Source organism: Corythoichthys intestinalis, chromosome 1, assembly GCF_030265065.1.
Source record: "Corythoichthys intestinalis isolate RoL2023-P3 chromosome 1, ASM3026506v1, whole genome shotgun sequence".
Taxonomy (NCBI): Eukaryota; Metazoa; Chordata; class Actinopteri; order Syngnathiformes; family Syngnathidae; genus Corythoichthys; species Corythoichthys intestinalis.
In genome coordinates, this window is record NC_080395.1 from 33673747 (window position 1) to 33695277 (window position 21531).

Here is a 21531-nt window from a genome sequence, read left to right on the forward strand (position 1 = left end):
GCGGCCTCGCGACCGACGACAAAAATCGGATGGATGTGATGTCGCCGGTTTCACCAGATAGGCCATATATATTTTTTTTTTTGTCATGAATGGGAGACTCTGCATCTATGTTACAGCTGGGTCTCCCTATAAAAGATTCCTATGTCAACATAATTTGTAAGCATTATATTGGTTGATGTCAAAAAAATGATAGAGAATAAAATACAAATTCATAAGTTTTTAGTTTTATGCATTTATTTCGAAATTGTATATCAGTTAAACTGTGAAAATTAGAGGAAAACTTGGCATGTCGATTGACAGTGTGCGCCCCTGAATCTTCTGCTTGCGCCCCTAAAATTTTAAGTTAGGGGCCATTGTGTTCCTCGTAAACAATGTTAGTCTGGAGCCCTGACCTCGATATATGAACGCATCAGCATTCGATCCTTTCGACATCCGACCTAAAATTTGACATGTCATTTGTCTCGACTTTTCTGACGACATGCTTGAAATTCAATGATTTACAGCAGCGTCTCAGTTTTATTGTTTTTTTTTCCTGCAAAACTGCAGCACAGGGATTTTTTTGAGAAATCAACATGGGTTCCAAGAAGGTTATTGCAGGTGGTGGAAAAAAAAAGAAAAAGGTAACACTTACCATTGAAATTACGATGTAATGAGCGTGGCATGCGCCTCAGTGAACTGGCTTGACAATACGGCCGGAATTTGTATATGATCTCAACGGTCCTCCTCCGACCTCTTTTCGCTAATCCTTATAAGGTGACAATTATTATTATTGTTACATCAGCAAGGAAGTCGCCAGCTTTTTGTCAGGTTTTTAATCATTTATTTCAGAACTTGCAACACAACATTGTTACTGTCAGCCGTAGCCGACGCAAACAACAACAGAACATGAAACGAGAAAGTAAAAACTTCCCACTCTTCCGCACCTCTCTCACTCTCTCGTCAGACACACTGGACATTCAGGAACAGCATGCAAAAACCAACTGCCACACTAGAAAGTGATTAGTAATATTATTATTATTTGTATTTATAGTTTGTTTATTTTGGTATGTGTAATTGCTATTTGTAATTGTACCTGCAGTATTTATGAAGGATTTAGCGTAGCTTTTGGGCTGTGGAACGGATTAAATGAATTGTAATGTATTCTTATGGGAAAATTCCGCTCAACATACGACCATTTCGAGTTACAAACCAGGTCCTGGAACGAATTAAAATTCGTATGTTGAGTTACCACTGTGTTACAAGATTAAAGTTGCAATATTACGAGATTAAAGTTGTAATATTACGAGAATTAAGTTATGCATTGTATTATTAAAGGATTAAAATCATAATATTACAAGATGGAAGTTGATTTGTTGCTTATTTTATTATAAGTTGTTTGGGCTTCACGGGCTGAGACTTCTGCTGACTTAAGGTCTATATCAACACAAACCTACTATTGGAGTAATATTCGGAGAGTGAAGTAATAATTGGGGGTAAAAGTCGAGAAAAATTATGAGATTAAAGTAGTTATATTATTTTTAACTTAACGTGAACCGGAAGTTGTTCGGGGTATGCAGACTTCAACTTTTGGCAATGTAAAGGTCGTTGAACACAAAACAGCCTATGGCGACAGGCATCCCAACAAAATGCAGCCGATCTGAACGCAACATTAAACCCTTTACTGGCCACTCCTTTAACTCATTGACTGCCACTGACAGCACTAGACATGCAATCCATTTGACCTGACGCAGGTCTTTATAGAGTTAAATTTTCCTCCCTAAATTACTTAAAATATCCACTTGGCCTATTAAAAAAAATCCCAAAGGGATTTTGACTTTAGACACAAACAACTGTTGACAAACAGTTAAATAACATATAGTGGACTTACTGTGCTGAGCAGCCAGGACAAAGAAGATTGCGCTTTTTTAAAATCCTTAAAATCTTAGCATTGCCATGGCCTGGGTTCACACATTTTCACGGTGGGTTTGACCGTAAGCAAACTATTTGAAAGATTTTAATTCATTAGTTTGATTGCTCAGCTTTGCTCGCCCCCTTTTTGTTTTGCAGGTCGTTTAATCCTACAGTGCCTTGCAAAAGTATTCGGCCCCCTTGAATCTTGCAACCTTTCTCCACATTTCAGGCTTCAAACATAAAGATATGAAATTTAATTTTTTTGTCAAGAATCAACAATAAGTGGGACACAATCGTGAAGTGGAACAACATTTATTGGATAATTTAAACTTTTTTAACAAATAAAAAACTGAAAAGTGGGGCGTGCAATATTATTCGGCCCCTTTACTTTCAGTGCAGCAAACTCACTCCAGAAGTTCAGTGAGGATCTCTGAAAGATCCAATGTTGTCCTAAATGACCGATGATGATAAATAGAATCCACCTGTGTGTAATCAAGTCTCCGTATAAATGCACCTGCTCTGTGATAGTCTCAGGGTTCTGTTTAAAGTGCAGAGAGCATTATGAAAACCAAGGAACACACCAGGCAGGTCCGAGATACTGTTGTGGAGAAGTTTAAAGCCGGATTTGGATACAAAAAGATTTCCCAAGCTTTAAACATCTCAAGGAGCACTGTGCAAGCCATCATATTGAAATGGAAGGAGCATCAGACCACTGCAACTCTACCAAGACCCGGCCGTCCTTCCAAACTTTCTTCTCAAACAAGGAGAAAACTGATCAGAGATGCAGCCAAGAGGCCCATGATCACTCTGGATGAACTGCAGAGATCTACAGCTGAGGTGGGAGAGTCTGTCCATAGGACAACAATCAGTTGTACACTGCACAAATCTGGCCTTTATGGAAGAATGGCAAGAAGAAAGCCATTTCTCAAAGATATCCATAAAAAGTCTCGTTTAAAGTTTGCCACAAGCCACCTGGGAGACACACCAAACATGTGGAAGAAGGTGCTCTGGTCAGATGAAACCAAAATTGAACTTTTTGGCCAGAATGCAAAACGATATGTTTGGCGTAAAAGCAACACAGCTCATCACCCTGAACACACCATCCCCACTGTCAAACATGGTGGTGGCAGCATCATGGTTTGGGCCTGCTTTTCTTCAGCAGGGACAGGGAAGATGGTTAAAATTGACGGGAAGATGGATGCAGCCAAATACAGGAACATTCTGGAAGAAAACCTGTTGATATCTGCACAAGACCTGAGACTGGGACGGAGATTTATCTTCCAACAGGACAATGATCCAAAACATAAAGCCAAATCTACAATGGAATGGTTCAAAAATAAACGTATCCAGGTGTTAGAATGGCCAAGTCAAAGTCCAGACCTGTATCCAATCGAGAATCTGTGGAAAGAGCTGAAGACTGCTGTTCACAAACACTCTCCATCCAACCTCACTGAGCTCGAGCTGTTTTGCAAGGAAGCATGGGCAAGAATGTCAGTCTCTCGATGTGCAAAACTGATAGAAACATACCCCAAGCGACTTGCAGCTGTAATTGGAGCAAAAGGTGGCGCTACAAAGTATTAACGCAAGGGGGCCGAATAATATTGCACGCCCCACTTTTCAGTTTTTTATTTGTTAAAAAAGTTTAAATTACCCAATAGATTTTGTTCCACTTCACGATTGTGTCCCACTTGTTGCTGATTCTTGACAAAAAATTAAAATTTTATATCTTTATGTTTGAAGCCTGAAATATGGCGAAAGGTTGCAAGGTTCAAGGGGGCCGAATACTTTTGCAACTTTTGCACTTTTGTATGTGCCGTCCTCAGTGAATAGACTGGCTAAAATAATTGGCGTGTGGACAACGATTTAGAGCTTTTCACTTGATGCTGCTGTTGCTTTGCCACTGGGCTTCATTTGATAAGCACTGTGGAAGCCATTCTTCGTAATCAGGCATCAAGGGGCAAGTTGCAAGGAGCATGAGTTTCATAGCGAGTTCGGGGGAGGATAGAATGGGAAACAGGAAGGAGCGTAGAGAGTCGTCCTCCAAGGCCATATTCAGCTCTGATGCAGTATACAGTAAATGCTTGTGCGTGTACATCTATTGACCTTGTTTAAACAAACAGTCAACTGGCCCCCTGGCTCCCTCTGCCCTCCCTAGCGTGCTGGGCAAACAACGTGGCCTCTGAGATCAACACAGTGGATATGTATGAGAAAAATTTAAAAATACTGAAATGAAAACTAGAAAGAAGAGCAGCTTTCAAAACAATTTCTTCCACAAGTAGTGAATTCATCTATTCTAGAAACAAACTGTTGGCACCATAAACCTCTTTATAATGCCTTGTCTGTCAGAATGCAGCGTGGCATTTCTGTTTTTGTGTCCTCAACATGTTACTTTTTTTGCTAACCTCATTTTAACTTTAAACATAATTTAACTATTGATATTATGCTGAGCAACTAGACCAAAAGAGTCAAATTTAAGACCAGTGTTGTTAATCTTACTGAAAAAAAAAAATTAATTTTAGTTACAAATTACTTTTCCCAAAAAGTAATTGCGTTACTAACTCAATTACCTGAATGTAAGAGTAATTAGTTACTTGGCAAAGTAATTGGTGATAATTACTTTTTTTTTTTTTCCCGCCCTCAAAAAAAAAAAAAAAAACATTGGCCACACTATGTGAAGTTTTTTGTGAAGGTTTTTGGTACAATTGGCCCGAGCCCAATTCTTTAGCCTAATTTACCCTTTACCCTTAATCAACTGTTAAAAGTTGTTAAAATTGCTCCCATTATTGCATTAGTTCCCTTCTCTCTACTTTCGACATATGAAAGTTTTAAAACTGTTTCATCATTTAAAGATAGATTCAAGTCAAGATTTTGCCGATTTAGAAGTATTTTAGATAAAAAGTTACTTAGGTTCGCTAGGAAGGTTCTCTACAACAGAGCCGTCTTAAAAAGTCTACTGCGTTAAGATGGCGGCTGTCTACTAACTCATTTAGTGCCATGTCTGTCATTTTGCATCTAGTTATATCTATGTGATATCTACCATGTCTACCATATCTACAATAACATGCGGGCGTAGTTTGTAGGCTATCGGCTACAACATGTATTATTGGAGCTACCTAGCATCGCGTTTGCTCGGCGTCACAACTTTCTTGCCTCCTCCCTACTCCTGCTCTGCTCTGTCGTCTCGGTGAGTCCGTCTCCCTCAGACTTTTCGACCAATATAGTAACGCATAGTAACGCATGCCTTTCCGTCCTCAGTAACGGTAACGGCGTTGCCAAGATGAGAAAAGTAATTAATTAGATTACTCACTACTGAAAAAAATAACGCCGTTAGTAACGCCGTTATATTGTAACGCCGTTATTAACAACACTGCTTAAGACCTCTATTTTGTGTGGCCTGAGACAGGAAAACATTTACATTGACTTTTTGTTTCTTACTAGAGAAATCTGAGAATATTTACTCCCCTACCACCTTTATTAAATTTAAAATGAATAAATAAACATTTTTTTTTCAATCAAAAATAAAAAGATATTTACCTTACCTCCTTTTTGGTTTTTGCCAAAAATAAAAAATGACTTTAAAAGGACAATAATTATTTTTTTAAATCAAAAAATGCAAATCAATAAATACAATTAATGAAAGATAATTAAATACAATAAAAATTCGAAACAAAATTTCATTTTTTCCCATTTTTTAAAATCAGTATTTTATTTAGTACTAAGACTTTTTAAAAATTTAAATAAAATATGTTATAAATATTCGCTACAGTTACAGTTTCCAAATAGCAAAAATTTAAATACATCAATAAGATATACATTTAAAAAATGCATTAAAAATGAAATATTTGCAGTAAAAAAAAAAGCTGAAAAATGACTAAACAAAATACATGAATTTCTATTTATATTATTTTTGTTTTTTTCCTTTAAAAAAATTAACATTTTTATCATTACATTTTTTAAATATAAAATATGCAATATTTTAAATATTTAGAATAGTTTCTATGGTTGTACAGTTTTCGAACAAAACACACTCATTTTTTCCAATGAAGTCTCATGGAACCATCTCATCTCATCTGACCAAACTACAGCCTGATGAAAATGACCTTCACTGCCATTGTGCCTCTTTTTTCTGTCACATGCATACGTTTTTAAGCCTGGCTATTAACCTCTGAAGAGCCACTAGCTGCACTGCAGTCAACATGCCACATCCCATCCTGTTTCCCCCTCTTGCATAAGTTGAAGACTGGCAGCTTATGTGCGTATGAAGCCCCTTGCTCACACACACGCGGACACACATACTCAATTGCATACACAAAGTCTCACCATGGTAACGGCGCAGCAACACAGAGAAACAACTTAGCCGAGTCAGGTGCTGGCTGTAAGAAAGTGTCGAGTTACAGCCTGAGCTGAGGTGGACAGTGGCAGTTACTGTGACAAGATTCAGGAAGCAAAATTGGGACAGGAGAATGTTGACAGCGAATAAACAATAAATTATTAGCAAACCACTCACTTGTTTTTATCTGTATTTTCAATTTGTACATGAAAGAATATCAGTCATAAGCTAAGGCTGACGTGATACCTGTGAGGATAAGCAGTATAGAAAATTGATGGATAGTTGTTTTATGCTTGGTAGACTTAGAAAGGTTAAGTAGCCGTAACTTGACCAACCTTGGAGTTAGTATGACTGTATTGAAACAAGTCCAAAACAGTGCAATTTTTATCAAGCAATGTGAAACCAATTCTTACATAGCTTAATTTACTGGCTTTTCGCAAATAAGCGTGCTATAGATATACTCATTCCAATGTGTACCGTTTGATTGTGACATTCAGTAATAATCAGCAAATGCTGGGGTGTTTTCATTCTTCTTTAGTCAAATTTACACGGCATCAAACTAAATAATGTCATGTAGTGGTTGACAGTGGAATTCCAAAATAAATGGGGGGTCAGAACATACTCAACAAACTGTACAAAAAAAAATCTGCATTTTAGCAGGCTTGCAAATCAGAGCTAGCCCCAAATAGCTAAACTTGGTGAAATTTTTACTTCCATTCGAATTGCATTTAAAAAGGACAGCATTTTGAACAATAACTTTTCAAATATTACAAAATAAAATAAATCAGTGTATTTGTTTATCTGCATATATGTGCAGGTCCACTGTACTGCCTTTGTATTTTAAGCAAAGTAACATTTTTAGTATTTGAAAGGCTAAAATAACGCAACTCTACAATTCACAACCTAGGAAATCAGCCTAGCTCGCTGTTCAAATACCAAAATATATGACCTTCAATAGCGTTTGAATTCCACTACCACATGTACTCGTTGATGGAAACCCAACTTGTGTGTTGGCCAGGTATTACCTTGAACACATCTTTGCTGCGTGTACAATTTCATGTTTACATGCAGCGCTGGAAGATGTTTTTGCCCCTGAGCTTGTTGCCCTTATTACTGGACTAGAAGAACAGATGAAGGCCAAAAATAAATGGGGACTTTATTTAGTGGGAGCTGGATATGTAACTGTATCCAGCTGTTTTATTTTAGGGAAGGGAGTTCATCCCCAGCCCATATCCAGTCCAGTCAGAAGCAGCAGCAGCGGTTACTGTTGGTTAGTGGCGTTTAATATAGAAGTGATCTTTATTAAGATCCAATTTCTTGCTGAGCTGCCAGCAAAGTCCATACATTTTGCTGTGGACATCCACAGACGATGAGTTAAAAGTGCAAAGAACACTCTCCTGTGGTATTTCACACTCCAACACAGATTTCGGGGCCAACTTTGGAATGTGAGACAAGTCAATAGTGCATGTGGTGTTTTCTTTTCTCGAGATGCATCCTCAACAAGGACCCCTCGTTTACACGTCCTTGGTGTTGCCCCTCTCAAGAGAGTGCTTTGACCGCCATTTTTCTTCTGTTGTTTCATAAACACATTGTGATCAAGCTGAAGCACTAGTGGCAGATGACTTGCACTAGGTCTAAAATTAACACAGGCCAAGTCCAAACTAGGGTAGATTTTCCATTTGGCGCATAAATATCCGAAGGCTGAAGGCAAATATTTGTACTAAAATAGTCCATGTCATAAAACACATTGCGGGGTGTCTTTACCATGTTTGATGTCATTTAAAGATTGCCTGTGTCCCAATTTGATACACACACCAACACAACAGCATGTGTCTCAACATGGTGCAACTGTCTCGAGCAAGTTTCTTGGCAGTGTTTACAATTTTGGGAGCCAAACCAGTTTTACACTGTCTCGATGCTTAAAATGTGTTGCTAGACTCTAGCTGGTCGAATAGTTCTAAATGTAGTACGTGGTAGTATACTTTTTGTTTTGAGACTTAATTAGTCGATTTTTTTTTTAACCTAAAAAAGAGGTTAAAACTGGAAAGAAGTTAAAACAAGCACGAGTGTGCTGCAGCACTCTACAGACTGATGGTTGTGTGAGCATGCCTACAGGCAACACAATAATCATTAAGTCTGCAATTATTCAATCAACCCTGATACAAAAAAAAAAAAAAAAAATCGGGATCCAAGGATCGATAGATACTGGCCCATGCTGCCCAGCTGGCAAGTTTTAAGACGATTGGTTCACGAATAACGGAGGAATAGGACTTCAAAGTTTGTGTCCACAAGAAGAACAACAACTACTTGAGTGGTGACTTGAGAAGCTGCCATCAGCCTGTTAAAATACAAAGAAAACACTAATGACTCATGTAGGTCTATAATTCACTATGTTTAAAAGCTAAGCATAAAGTTCATCCATATCTCGTGAGGCATACTCGTAATATTATGACTATTTTTACATTTTCTGTTCTTTGGAAATCTACCACCAGCTTCTACCTACCTAAGCTGACCAACTTTTCTCTTTTAGTTAAATATTATTCCTGAAACTGATCCCTCATGTTTATTTTACTGTAACAGACACAACTTTTCAGACTCCTTGACAGCTGAAATATGTAGTTAACTTTCATTTTTCAGAACTAATTATGATTATTAAATCAAAGAGATAATAAATTGAAAATATTCACCCTTTTAGAAACGGTTACATATTTGGGTGAGCAACTAAAATTCTCTGTATGGCAATTGTTAAGCGTTACCGCGACATGAAAAGAGCAATTTTTGTGGGTCTCTTATCAGGGCTTCCTGCTTACTTGGAAATAACCCCTGGTGTGTATTTTTCAGCACTCCATACCGAATCATAAAGAAACAAGGGGGGAAAAAAAAAGTTCCACTGAGTGATGAATTGGACCTCTAATGCCTACGGGAGGGTGTGATGATGCATGATTATGGAGTTTAAAGGAAATCTTCAGGGGTACAGAGTAAGCCTGTCGCAATATGCAATAATTCCATTTATCGCACGATAAATAAAAATGAAGGCGGTAATTTTTCCACTGCAATTTATCGCCTCGCGTGCACGTGCGTGCGCGCATGCGGCAGACGTGCTGTTAAAAGTTCAGATTCCTAGCTACCAACTGCACAAAATGCATCTTTGTTGAAGTTCGTTCCAGGTCCGGCAAAAAATAGCGCCAGAGCCATTATATCCTATTGTTCAACGGATACCGGCCGCGTCAGTGCTCCGGTTTGACTGCGGACCATCTCCGGCGTTGTTGACGTGTGGGCGCTCCCGTTAGGGGTGACATTTCACGCGGGGCGGCTATTTTTCGGCACAACACAAGATATTTGAGTGGCAAATTAAGAGCGCTGTGCTATAAACTCGTCCTGTTTATGAAAGTCGATTCTCATATGCTGGTCTTGAGCAGTAATGAGCAGACGTGACTTCTTTGGTGTTTGCTAACTTTTTGAATGCGCGCGCACACTAGATATCATGAAATAGCAAACTAGATGTGCTACGTCCCATGCCATTGGCTATGTGAGCCCAGAGTGATTATGGGACACCTAGTCCATATACTACATCGATGAATTATAAACCGCCATGACAGAATGGAAGTTAAGAAGGCCAAATCAATCCATACCAGTGACTATAGATAATGCTGCAAATATTGTCATTTCAGTACGTGACACAGATGGATTCGGACCACAAAAAGGATGTCTTGCTCATGTTGTAAACCTAGTTGCTAAGAGAGTTGTAGCAATCAACGAGGTGCCCCGCCCCGTCTCACTTTACAAATAGTAAAGATTGTTCTCAGCACTTTTATACTAAATTTCAGTAAGAAGTAAGCACATAGATATTATGCACTAAAATGCATGTTTATATGATGGCAATTTTTGCTCGTTTGCAAAAAAAAAAAACGAAACAAAAAATACAGTTATTTTCTTTTCAGCGCATTAAATGTATTGAATCAGATCGAAAATCGTGTCCCCCGTATCGAAAATCGTACCGAACCGTGACTTAACTGTATCCTTGCATCCCTATGGAACACCATAGCAGAAGCTATGAGGGGGAAAGTTTTCATTTGCCTGAATGCTTAAGTTGTTAAGTGCAATTTTCAAAAGTTCATTTTTTTTTCTTGAAAAAAACATTTTATTTATTCTGTGTTTCAGTGTGGTACTGTTGTCTTTTACTTAAGAGGCATGGTCTATTGTTTTTAGTTGTGATTTCTTATCGCGTTTAAATGGGTGTACTTGATCTATTAATATATACTGTATTCTCACTGTGTTATTGTAAATTGGTTTAAAAAAAAAAATTGTGGGGGCGCATATCGCAATAATTTATGAGATAAATTATCGCACACTAAAATTTGTTATCGCGACAGGCCTAGTACAGAGACAATTTTAGGCTGGCCTAAAGATGGTTGGTTATAGATTTCATAGCAAATCAATGGAAAGCCTAGCCTAAATATTGCTTTTGTTTTCATGTTTACTTCCGGCCTGTGGCAAAATATCACATGATGTTGGGCTTCATCAGTTTTGGTAGCATTTCCTGTCTTTTCACATGGGACTCTTTAACTCATTTTATACTGTCTGCTACACACGTGCTGCTACTGCAGAAAAACGGTTTGCACTGTATTTGTGTGAGAGCGCTGACTGTCTGGGCTCACTTGACGTGATCATAAACCAAACCAGTGTGACTGTGTGGTCTTTCTGAATATAGAAATTGTGTCATTTACACTGATTGGACATTCAGTCTGGGGAGCATAATGATCTGTTAGCGTGTTACTAGCATGATGTATGCTTTCATGTGGCACTTAAGATCTTGTGTGGTTTCCAAAGATGAACCCATTACTACTGGTTATTATTGAGGCCAGATGCTGCTCCTCAGTGTAACTTACTTCCAAATGCATTTCCACTGCCACATACCGTATTTTAAAATAGTTAATTGGATTCCCTTCACTGTGGAGTACACCATAGACCTTGTCTGGTGTCTGTTTTACTGCCAAGGAACATGGGAATTTGTTGCCCACATAAAAATATAAAAATAAGTAAACAAGTTTAAAAAAAATAATAAATTAATTAATAAATTAAAAAAAAAGATTAAATTGATATTAAATAAAGGTAAAGCAGTGTTGTTTTTGGCAGCCCTTTTAATTTTTGTCTTAGTCTTTGAGACAATAAAACTTATTAGTCATATTTTAGTCATTTTAAAATAATCTTTGTCTAGTTTTTGTTGTTATTTTGTTGTTATTTCGTCTAGTTTTAGTCGACGTGTACTAAAAATGTTTTCGTCTGCAAAATTAAAGCATTTTACTCCAAAAATAAATAAAGGTTTCCAACTATTTCAAATGAACATTGACCGACGAGCACATTTTGTAGCGTCTACGTGAACAACGCCAACTTGGTGATAATATACACTCAGCAGGAAAACAGTACATTATTTTCAATTAATTATACCCACCTGGATGCAACGAACTACCGTAATTCCCCAAATATAGGCGCACTTCTTTTTCCCAAAATGCACTTGTAAAATCATAGCTGCGCATTATACACAGGTACAGGGATGGAGACAGAAAGATTCATCATGATTCACATTCCACTGTCAGCATGGACCAGCACAATATTACCTGATACGAACGACAATGATATAATAATCAATTTTCATGTTGTAAATTGTTTTTTTCATGATGATATTTTTCACATCTAATACAGTTCAAATGCTTTTGTTGTACTGTTCGTCTATTTACATTTTTCTTACCTTGTTATCGCAACATGCCGGCTTATTGGCACGGCGATTGGACCGGCGATTTACGTGCCTCGTTTGTCGTTGGTTCGTCTTGTGCTTCCTTCAGGAAGGTGGCGAGTTGTATAAAAACACTTAGACGTGTTGGATGGCTTTGCTGGATACTTTATTAACAAAAAATTTAAACTGATGGGGAAACAGCCAATTAACTCTGCACTCTCCGCGCAACTTTCTGTAACACCTGCTCTTTCTCTCCCCTTTATTCGCCCGCTTCTTCCACGCTAAATTGGCAATGTCGGTCATATTCAAACGGTTCAGCCGCCCCTTTGGGATGCTGGTAACAAAATGTTGACCGCTTACTTTGTGAAAATGGTAACACTTTACAATAAGGGTCCCTTAATTAACACTAGTTAATGCATTTTTAGACAATAACTCATGTTTAAGTAACATGACAATGATTTATTTAAAGCCTTATCTAACATTTATTAATATATTAATTAACATGAGTTAATGCATTAGTTAATGCATTAGTTAATGCATAACCAGACAGTAACTAATAGTTTGGTAAAATTAAAAATATATATAGGCCTATATAGGGTTAGGGTTTCGGGTTAGAGTTTGTTAACTTAAGCATTTATAATTTCTTAGTTAAGGGACACATGTGCTACACTTTACAATAAGGGTCCAAAAAGAATTCAGTAATAGTTAATAAGGGTTAAGGAGGGGTGGGGGGGTTAAGCATTTATAATTTCTTAGTTAAGGGACACATGTGCTACACTTTAAAATAAGGGTCCAAAAAGCATCCAGTAATGGTTATTAAAGGTTAAGAGGGGGGAACTTAAGCATTTATAATTTTTTAGTTAAGGAATATGTGTGCTACACTTCCAATAAGGGTCCAAAAAACATTCAGTAATGGTTAATTAAGGTTAAGTAATACTTATGAGGTACATTCACGTGAAATAATAACATACTTAAGGTTAGGTTATAATATATAATATATATAATACATTACTTAACATTAATTCACATAAACATTAGTGCGTTATTACAGTTATTAATGTATACTGGTACTAGTAAGTGATTATGTTATTTTAAAATGAGAAACATTGCTCTGTGAGTCCTTGGGTGCTGCTAACCTAACCTTAAGTATGGTATTGTTTCACGTGAACGTACCTTATAAGTATTACATAACCTTCATTAACCATTACTGAATGTTTTTTTGGACCCTTATTGTAAAGTGTAGCACATGTGTCCCTTAACTAAGAAATTATAAATGCTAAGTTAACAAACCCGAACCCTAAACCCTAACCCTATATACGTCGGCCCATATATATTTTTTTAATTTTACCAAACCATTAGTTGCTGTCTGGTTATGCATTAACTAATGCATTAACTAATTCATTAGCTAATGCATTAACTCATGTTAATTAATATATCAATAAATGTTAGACAAGCAATTATATGAATTATTGTAATGTTACTTGGAAAATAGTTATTGTCTAAAAATGCATTAACTAATGTTAATTAAGGGACCCTTATTGTAAAGCGTTACCGTGAAAATTTATTATGCTGTGAGCAATTTTACCACAGAAAATGGTGCTAAAATTAGGGTGAGCTTGAATCACGAGTACAATTTACCCAAGATTTTACATGTAAATTTCGGGTGCGCGTTATACACAGGTGCGCGTTATATTTGGGGAATTACGGTATATGTATAAAAATGTTGGCCGATAGTTTAAGAGGACACTCGCCGTTAGTATTAGCCTAATGTGAACGTGAATGGCATGCTAACGTTATGAGTTACATTTAGTGTGTGATGATCACTCAGTACAGACCTCCAAAATAAGAAATAAAATCTTACCTTGTGTGCAAGCTGGAGTGACTGGAGACGACACTGGTGAGTGGGGGGGGGCAGCATATCATGAGTGACTCAACCAGACACTGCAACGATGCAGGCTACCGACACATAAAATGTCACACATTGTGAACATGTGACGGAAACACATTTTTGTCTCACTCCCGTCTCGTCACATTAAAACTGGCATTTGTCTTGTTACGTTTAGTCTCCCAAAACACGTTGTTAGTTTGTTATCGTGTCATCATCTAAATGAAAAAAGTGTTCATCGAAGAAATAGTTTTTGTATCGCCTTAGTTGACGAAAACAACACTGATGTCAAAAGAGGTTTTGTGTTGCATTTCCCGTGAAGCAGTAATATCAGGACATAGAAGAGTAAAAGTATACAGTACAGTTTTCAAACTGATAGGTTATAGTCAGGGGTGCACATAAGTGGTCCGCATGCGCGCATGCGTACTGGACGTAGACAAACGCGCTGGCCCTCAACAGCTTAGATAAACTTTTGCGTCCCGATGGCTGACCACTGTATTTGCGGCGGACACGAGAAAATAACTTCTCAAAATGTCGAAGAGGCAGGCTACACTGAGTAATTACTTCCGTGTTCCCCCACCCCCGTCAAAAGACAGACAGACGACAGAGACGTCACCGGAGCTACCGAAAAAAAGGACTTTTGCTCTACCATAGCTAGAAGCAAATGATGCTCGCACGGAAATGCGGTACAAAATGTGCCGTGAGAATCCCAATGTCGCTGATAAGAGCAGCGAATTTTATGTAGGGTCAAAGAATTTCAGCCATCCAAACTTTGAAAAGCACGAAAAAAAACAGAGCGCATGTGGCAATTACGCAAACTATCGATGTCAAACAGGACCCCACTCGCTCAATGGACAAGTGGCGGAATAAAGGTAATGAACAGTGACATGCACTGACAACTGACACTGTTTTTGCTCGCATTTTGCAAAGCTAAACATGCACATTCAATGAGGTCTTATGAGGAGGACATCCCACTTTTAAAAAGGCTTGGGGAGCCGCATAATGCCCTTTATTTTGAATTGGTGCTTTTTATTTCTTTACATTTCACTTCAAAGTAATGGCAATTTTGTTGTGCCAGTTGATGTTAATCAAGCATTAATTGTTAATATAATAAATTAAAGTTAATTGGCTCTAAGTAAAGCTTGTCATAAATTTATCGCATCAGGCGGGTCGGCTCTCAAGCTCAATGAGGACCAAGTCACATCTCCAGGTCCTCCTCTGAGAACCTGGGCAAAAAAAATATGTGCACCCCTGGTTATAGTGTATGTACAATGGTTGTAAGTTCACTCCCTGACCCATCACGTCAACTGACAATGAGAGGGAATCAACCTACCTGACGACCCGGTAAGAATGGGGATGTTGGTGCCGGCAGTTTTAGCTGTATGCCCATTTTCTTTACATTTTCTGGTTGTGGCTATTGGTGTACTAAGCAATGAAAATCTGGGGATTTCCCTCTTAAATAGCATGTAGATGTGGAGAAACAGGTGTTGAGGGAAATAGATAAACTAAATTGAATCCTAAGCGAGTGCGCCATATCACAACAACTCATATTTTCTATCTATATATTCTAAGGGCTAAACAGAGCAGCAGATAGACCTCTATTTCAGTATACAGTATGTGTTGACAGATTTTATCCCAGATGAGACTGAGGGCTGAAAGAAAATTAAATACTGTAAAATGTAGACCGTAAAATATAGCACTGAAAGCTAAGGCACAAGAAGCTAAGCTACTTTTATCATCTATGTTAATTTTTGTAATTTTCTGGTTCAATCAGTAAGTTACCTTTGAGTTCCCAAATCCAATATTTTGTTTTAAAAAGTAATGAATTGCCTTTTGATTAAGCAACATTTATACACACAGGTTAGTGTAGTTGGAGGCATGATGTGAACATTCATGCAAGGCTTTTCCCTCTGGTTGGTTTTGGAACAGCATGTGACAAATCTCACTTGCTCTCCCCCCGTCACCACAATATTGGACGGAGCTTTGACGCGGTGGCGTGTGACGCAAAGCGTAGAAGAAGATGGGGTCAGTAGCTAGCTGCATCTCGGTTAAGGCTTGGCAGTTCCGAGGGTGCAAACCACACTGAAAGGCCTTGTTCTCTTCTGCAAGTCTGGAAGAGCTGCCGTCCATCTGAGCTGGGGTTAGGTGGGGGAGGGGGTGCTGTGAGGGCAGCACTGGGTGTACAAATGTGAGCGGGGGTGCCATCCTGCCGTCACCATGTCTGCCAAGCACAACATTACACAACAGTAGTAGGATTGTGAGGCTTCTGTGTTTCAGAAAAAGGTCTTGCTCTCATTTCCATCTTTCTCCGACTATACCAGACACCCAACACTTTCCATCATCAAATATCTCACCTGTTTTGAGTGGAAACCAGGGTGCCAACTCATAGGACAAATGGAGAAAACAGCTGCTTGCCGGTTGTGCGAGGCCAACACAGTTGGCAGGCGTTAGACATTGGATTTGAAAAGGATGACAAAATTATTACCGGCAATTTTCTCTCCTTGTCATACTCACTTGAACCATGAAAAGGCTTTGTGTACACTCTCCTTTAGCAGAAAGTACTGGTGCATCATTTTGCTTTTTGGTTTACAATGACATACCCTGAAAGGCACTATTTGCAGCCTTGACAGAAAATTTCTTCTTTCAGAACACAGTACAGTTAGCTTTGGGTTCAAAACTAGCACTATGGGTTTAATGTGTATATTAGGCATTGAAAAACAGAAAAAGAGGACCTTTTGTTTCCTGCATAGTGTTTTGTAGTTATTTATTTATTGAAACACATTATGTACGGTAATTCTTTTCAATCAAAAGAGCTGGGTGGACATTTTTAGGATCGTTACGGCTCGGTTGAGGTCAAGTTTATGGTGATAAGTCTGTAGTCCTTATGATAGAGAAAAACACAAACTGCACTGGGATTTTTTCTTTTTCATATTGTTGTATTCGTTCTCTTGTGACCAAAGTAGCCCTAGTTAAGTAATTACTGGGTTTGGTTATTACTGTCTCCTGCACCAGGTGTGGAAAAGGAAAAAATATTGAGGCCTATGAAGTGAATCATCAGCTAGACTGCCAAAATGCCAGATGAATCTCCATTTCTTTTGCCAAACCTATAACAACCTTGAGCTGACTTTTCAAATTCCTCCAAAACAAAAGACTGACCGCTGAATGTTTCTTTGTTCACACCTTACAGCTGCATGCACATGTGTTTTATTCAGTTTTCTGTCATGTTTCAGCTGGTTGGCTACAGCGAGAAGCCTGTCAACCTGCAGATGTTCATTGGAACAGCAGATGACCGTTACTTGAGGCCACACGCCTTTTACCAAGTGCACCGAATCACTGGGAAAACCGTGGCCACGGCCAGCCAGGAAATTGTGATCACTAGCACCAAAGTTCTCGAAATTCCTCTCCTGCCTGAAAACAACATGTCAGCCAGGTAGGTGTCGCAAGTATTTCCTGGTTGTATTTTACATTTATGAGCTCCCCGCCGTGAGGGAAGTCCTACACATTTTATGAGGTTTATGGCTTTTCTCATTTTGAACTTTTATGTATTTTTAATTCAAACCAACTGAACGTTGTGAACACCAAAGAAGTGGAGAAATAAACATTATGCGATTATTCATGATTCTGCATCAATGCAATGATTGTATTTGCGTAGAACTCTGCTCCTTTTATTTACATAGGAATTAACTGGAAAGGATGTGGTCTGGACTTTCCCATTTACTTTACATTTTAATTTTAATATGCTACTTCCAAAACCCTGCTGTGCCTGCACTTGGCTTCTCTGGATTTCAAGACCTACTGCCAACAACGTTCTCTTCCTCTTCCCACAGTATCGACTGTGCGGGCATCCTCAAGCTACGGAACTCCGACATTGAACTGCGGAAGGGGGAGACGGACATAGGAAGGAAGAACACGCGGGTACGGGTGGTGTTCCGTGTTCACATCCCTCAACCGAACGGGAAGGTTCTGTCTTTGCAAGTTGCCTCCATTCCTGTGGAATGCTGTGAGTTTCACACAAATACTCGCACCCACTATTCATCACATAGAAAGCTTGAAAAGGCAATAGGTCATATGTATTCATGGCCTGAAGTACAAGTGAATTCCTGGATCTATAGTACATGGACAAGGCTAAAATCCTCCGATTGTGTCATTACAATTACAGTGAGGCAAATAAGTATTTAGTCAACCACTAATTGTGCAAGTTCTCCCACTTGAAAATATTAGAGAGGCCTGTAATTGTCAACATGGGTAAACCCTGAACCATGAGAGACAGAATGTGGAAAAAAAAACAACAGAAAATCACATTGCTTGATTTTTAAAGAATGTATTTGCAAATCATGGTGGAAAATAAGTATTTGGTCAATACCAAAAGTTCACCTCATTACTTTGTTATATGTCCTTTGTTGGCAATAACGGAGCCCAAACGTTTTCTGTAACTCTTCACAAGCTTTTCACACACTGTTGCTGGTATTTTGGCCCACTCCTCCATGTAGATCTCCTCTAGAGCAGTGATGTTTTGGGGCTGTCGTTGGGCAACACGGACTTTCAACTCCCTCCACAGATTTTCTATGGGGTTGAGATCTGGAGACTGGCGAGGCCACTCCAGGACCTTGAAATGCTTCTTACGAAGCCATTCCTTTGTTGCCCTGGCTGTGTGTTTGGGATCAGCGTCATGCTGAAAGACCCAGCCACGTCTCAACTTCAATGCCCTTGCTGATGGAAGGAGATTTTCACTCAAAATCTCTCAATACATGGCCCCATTCCTTCTTTCCTTTACACAGATCAGTCGTCCTGGTCCCTTTGCAGAAACACAGCCCCAAAGCATGATGTTTCCACAACCATGCTTCACAGTGGGTATGGTGTTCTTCGGATGCAATTCAGTATTCTTTGTCCTCCAAACACGAGAACCTGTGTTTCTACCAAAAAGTTCTATTTTGGTTTCATCTGACCATAACACATTCTCCCAGTCCTCTTCTGGATCATCCAAATGCTCACTAGCGAACCGCAGACGGGTCTGGACGTGTACTGGCTTCAGCAGGGGGACACGTCTGGCAGTGCAGGATTTGAGTCCCTGGCAGCGCATTGTTACTGATAGTAGCCTTTGTTACTGTGGTCCCAGCTCTCTGTAGGTCATTCACTAGGTCCCCCCGTGTGGTTCTGGGATTTTTGCTCACCGTTCTTGTTATCATTTTGACGCCACAGGGTGAGTTCTTGCATGGAGCCCCAGATCGAGGGAGATTATCAGTGGTCTTGTATGTCTTCCATTTTCTAATAATTGCTCCCACAGTTGATTTCTTTACACCAAGCGTTTTACCTATTGCAGATTCAGTATTCCCAGCCTGGTGCAGGTCTACAATTTTGTCTCTGGTGTCCTTCGACAGCTCTTTGGTCTTGGCCATAGTGGAGTTTGTGGAGTGTGACTGACTGAGATTGTGGACAGCTGTCTTTTACACCGATAATGAGTTAAAATAGGTGCCATTAATACAGGTAACGAGTGGAGCCTCGTTAGACCTCGTTAGAAGAAGTTAGACCTCTTTGACAGCCAGAAATCTTGCTTGTTTGTAGGTGACCAAATACCTATTTTCCACTCTAATTTGGAAATAATTTTTTTAAAAAATCAAACAATGTGATTTTCTGTTTTTTTTTCTCCCACATTCTGTCTCTCATGGTTGAGGTTTACCCATGTTGACAATTACAGGCCTCTCTAATCTTTTCAAGAAGGAGAACTTGCACAGTTGGTGGTTGACTAAATACTTATTTGCCCCACTGTAGATGTAGTGATTACTTATTGTAGCTGTTACTTTTTTCTTCCTTTCATGAAGTCAGAACTTTCCATTTCATAGTAATGACAAATACATATTGCCGAGCCACTTTTTAGTCGCCGAGCAACCAGCATCATTGAGAGGCAAACTTCTGCTGTCATGCTGTTGTCAACTGTTACATAATTGAACTGAAATGTCATTTTGTCATTCTGAAATAAATTCCATATTTTCATATATTAATCAACAAAGATGACAAATGATCACTGATGTTTTTGCAACTTCTGCCGCATCTCAATCAGCCCAGCGTTCGGCACAAGAACTGCCCCAGGTTGACAAATCCAGCCTGTCCAGTTGTCTGGTCAGTGGTGGAGAAGAGATGGCCATCACTGGGAACAACTTCTTTCCAGAGTCCAAGGTCATCTTCATGGAGAAAGGCCCTGGTAAGAGCTCTTTATGTGACGTCTCTTTCCAATCCAAACACGACACAGCGGTTCCCTCAAATGGAAACTTAAAATGTAGAGTATTCACTGAGCTAGTCACTGCCCGTCCCGACCACTAGTGCTCATCTTTGTCAAAATCAAGTTCACACGTGGCAGAAAGTCAGGTCGTGTGAGTGGGAGAGCCCTTGCAGTAATCTCTAAGGGAAGTCAGGCACAGAGGAATGCCTTCAGCTCTTTGAGGGGTATGCGGTGATGCATAGCATAGAGCTGCAGCGTGGTTGAACGGTCAAGTAGTAAAACGGAGGAGCTAAGGGAAACCTCAGAGAGGGGGAAAAGCTCGGCTCCATAGTTCTCGAAGGCAAAAAAGACTGTGAACCAACAGGGAATGGAAGAGCATGATGATTTGGGTTTGTTTAAACAATACCCCTCATCTCAACTAATCTGCCTGCTTTAATGTAGAAAGGCACTGATTGGAATAATTGTAGCAATGGAAGAAATCAGAACGAATGGAAGGCTGTGACAGATTTTTCCTAACTGAAAAACAACAGTAGTTGTGAGATTATAGGATGGCACCATAAATGGCTTCAATCTGAGGGTGATCCCTAACCTCCTAGCACGGGAGTTTCAAGGAAAATAAACAGAAACCAGCTTTTTCACGTGTATCCTATATGTGTAGTCAAGACTCAGAATTTGAAACAAAGTCCAGACCAATACTTTGAGTTCAGACAAAGACTTTAAGGAGTTTACACCAGGTGTGTGGTTGGACCCAGACATTGATGAGTTGAGGTGTTGAGACCAGGGGTAAATGGAGACAAAGCAAATCCAATATCCAATAAAGACTTTTAGCGATCAAGACTAAGTTTAGATCAGGACTAGAAGGAGTCAAGACCAGTGTTGTCACAAAAGCATTACTAAGTAATGCATTATTGTAATCTGATTACTTTCTTTCAGTAACGGGCAATCTAATGCATTCAATTTTCCAAACCAGTAATCTGATTAAAGTTAGTTTCCTTAGTGTCTGTGCGTTACTATTTTGTTTTTGCCTCATAATGTATGTAGAATGAAGAATATTGTAGTCATGTATGAACAGCGTTTTGAATAGAAAATGTTAGAAAGGTTCCCACTACATGTTTGTTTCCATGGTAACCGTCCATAGTTACTTACTGTTTTGGTCTCGACTCACACGCGCTATGTGTTTTGGGACTGAGAAAGGCGTGTGGAGCGATGGTGCGCATTCGAGCTGGGTGCAGCCACCTGTTAAGATGTGCATGGGAATGTTGATCTGTGTGCGTCCATGAATGAACGTGAGTATTTTTCCTTCATTCTGGAGGGTTCCAGCGATAGGTTGGAGCCGCGACATGCGCGACAGTTTCGTAGCTTTGCCGTTGTAACGCCGGGTAGTTGGTGAGCATTGTTTACAACATATTCGTGTTGCACATTTATGCCGTGCTGTGACATGTTGATTTACCATCTTTCGGATGTGTTGTAACTTG

At 39.2% G+C, this 21531-nt stretch overlaps 1 protein-coding gene across 1 annotated transcript in view; it reads left to right on the forward strand.

The window, feature by feature from the left end:
* The window catches only part of nfatc3a (nuclear factor of activated T cells 3a), a 108061-nt gene that overhangs the window by 41761 nt on the left and 44769 nt on the right, over positions 1–21531 (forward strand). The window contains exons 4-6 of the mRNA XM_057854415.1: positions 17070–17269; positions 17667–17839; positions 19898–20038. Coding sequence (XP_057710398.1) covers positions 17070–17269; positions 17667–17839; positions 19898–20038 — 514 coding nt within the window. The remainder of the gene's footprint in view (positions 1–17069; positions 17270–17666; positions 17840–19897; positions 20039–21531) is intronic.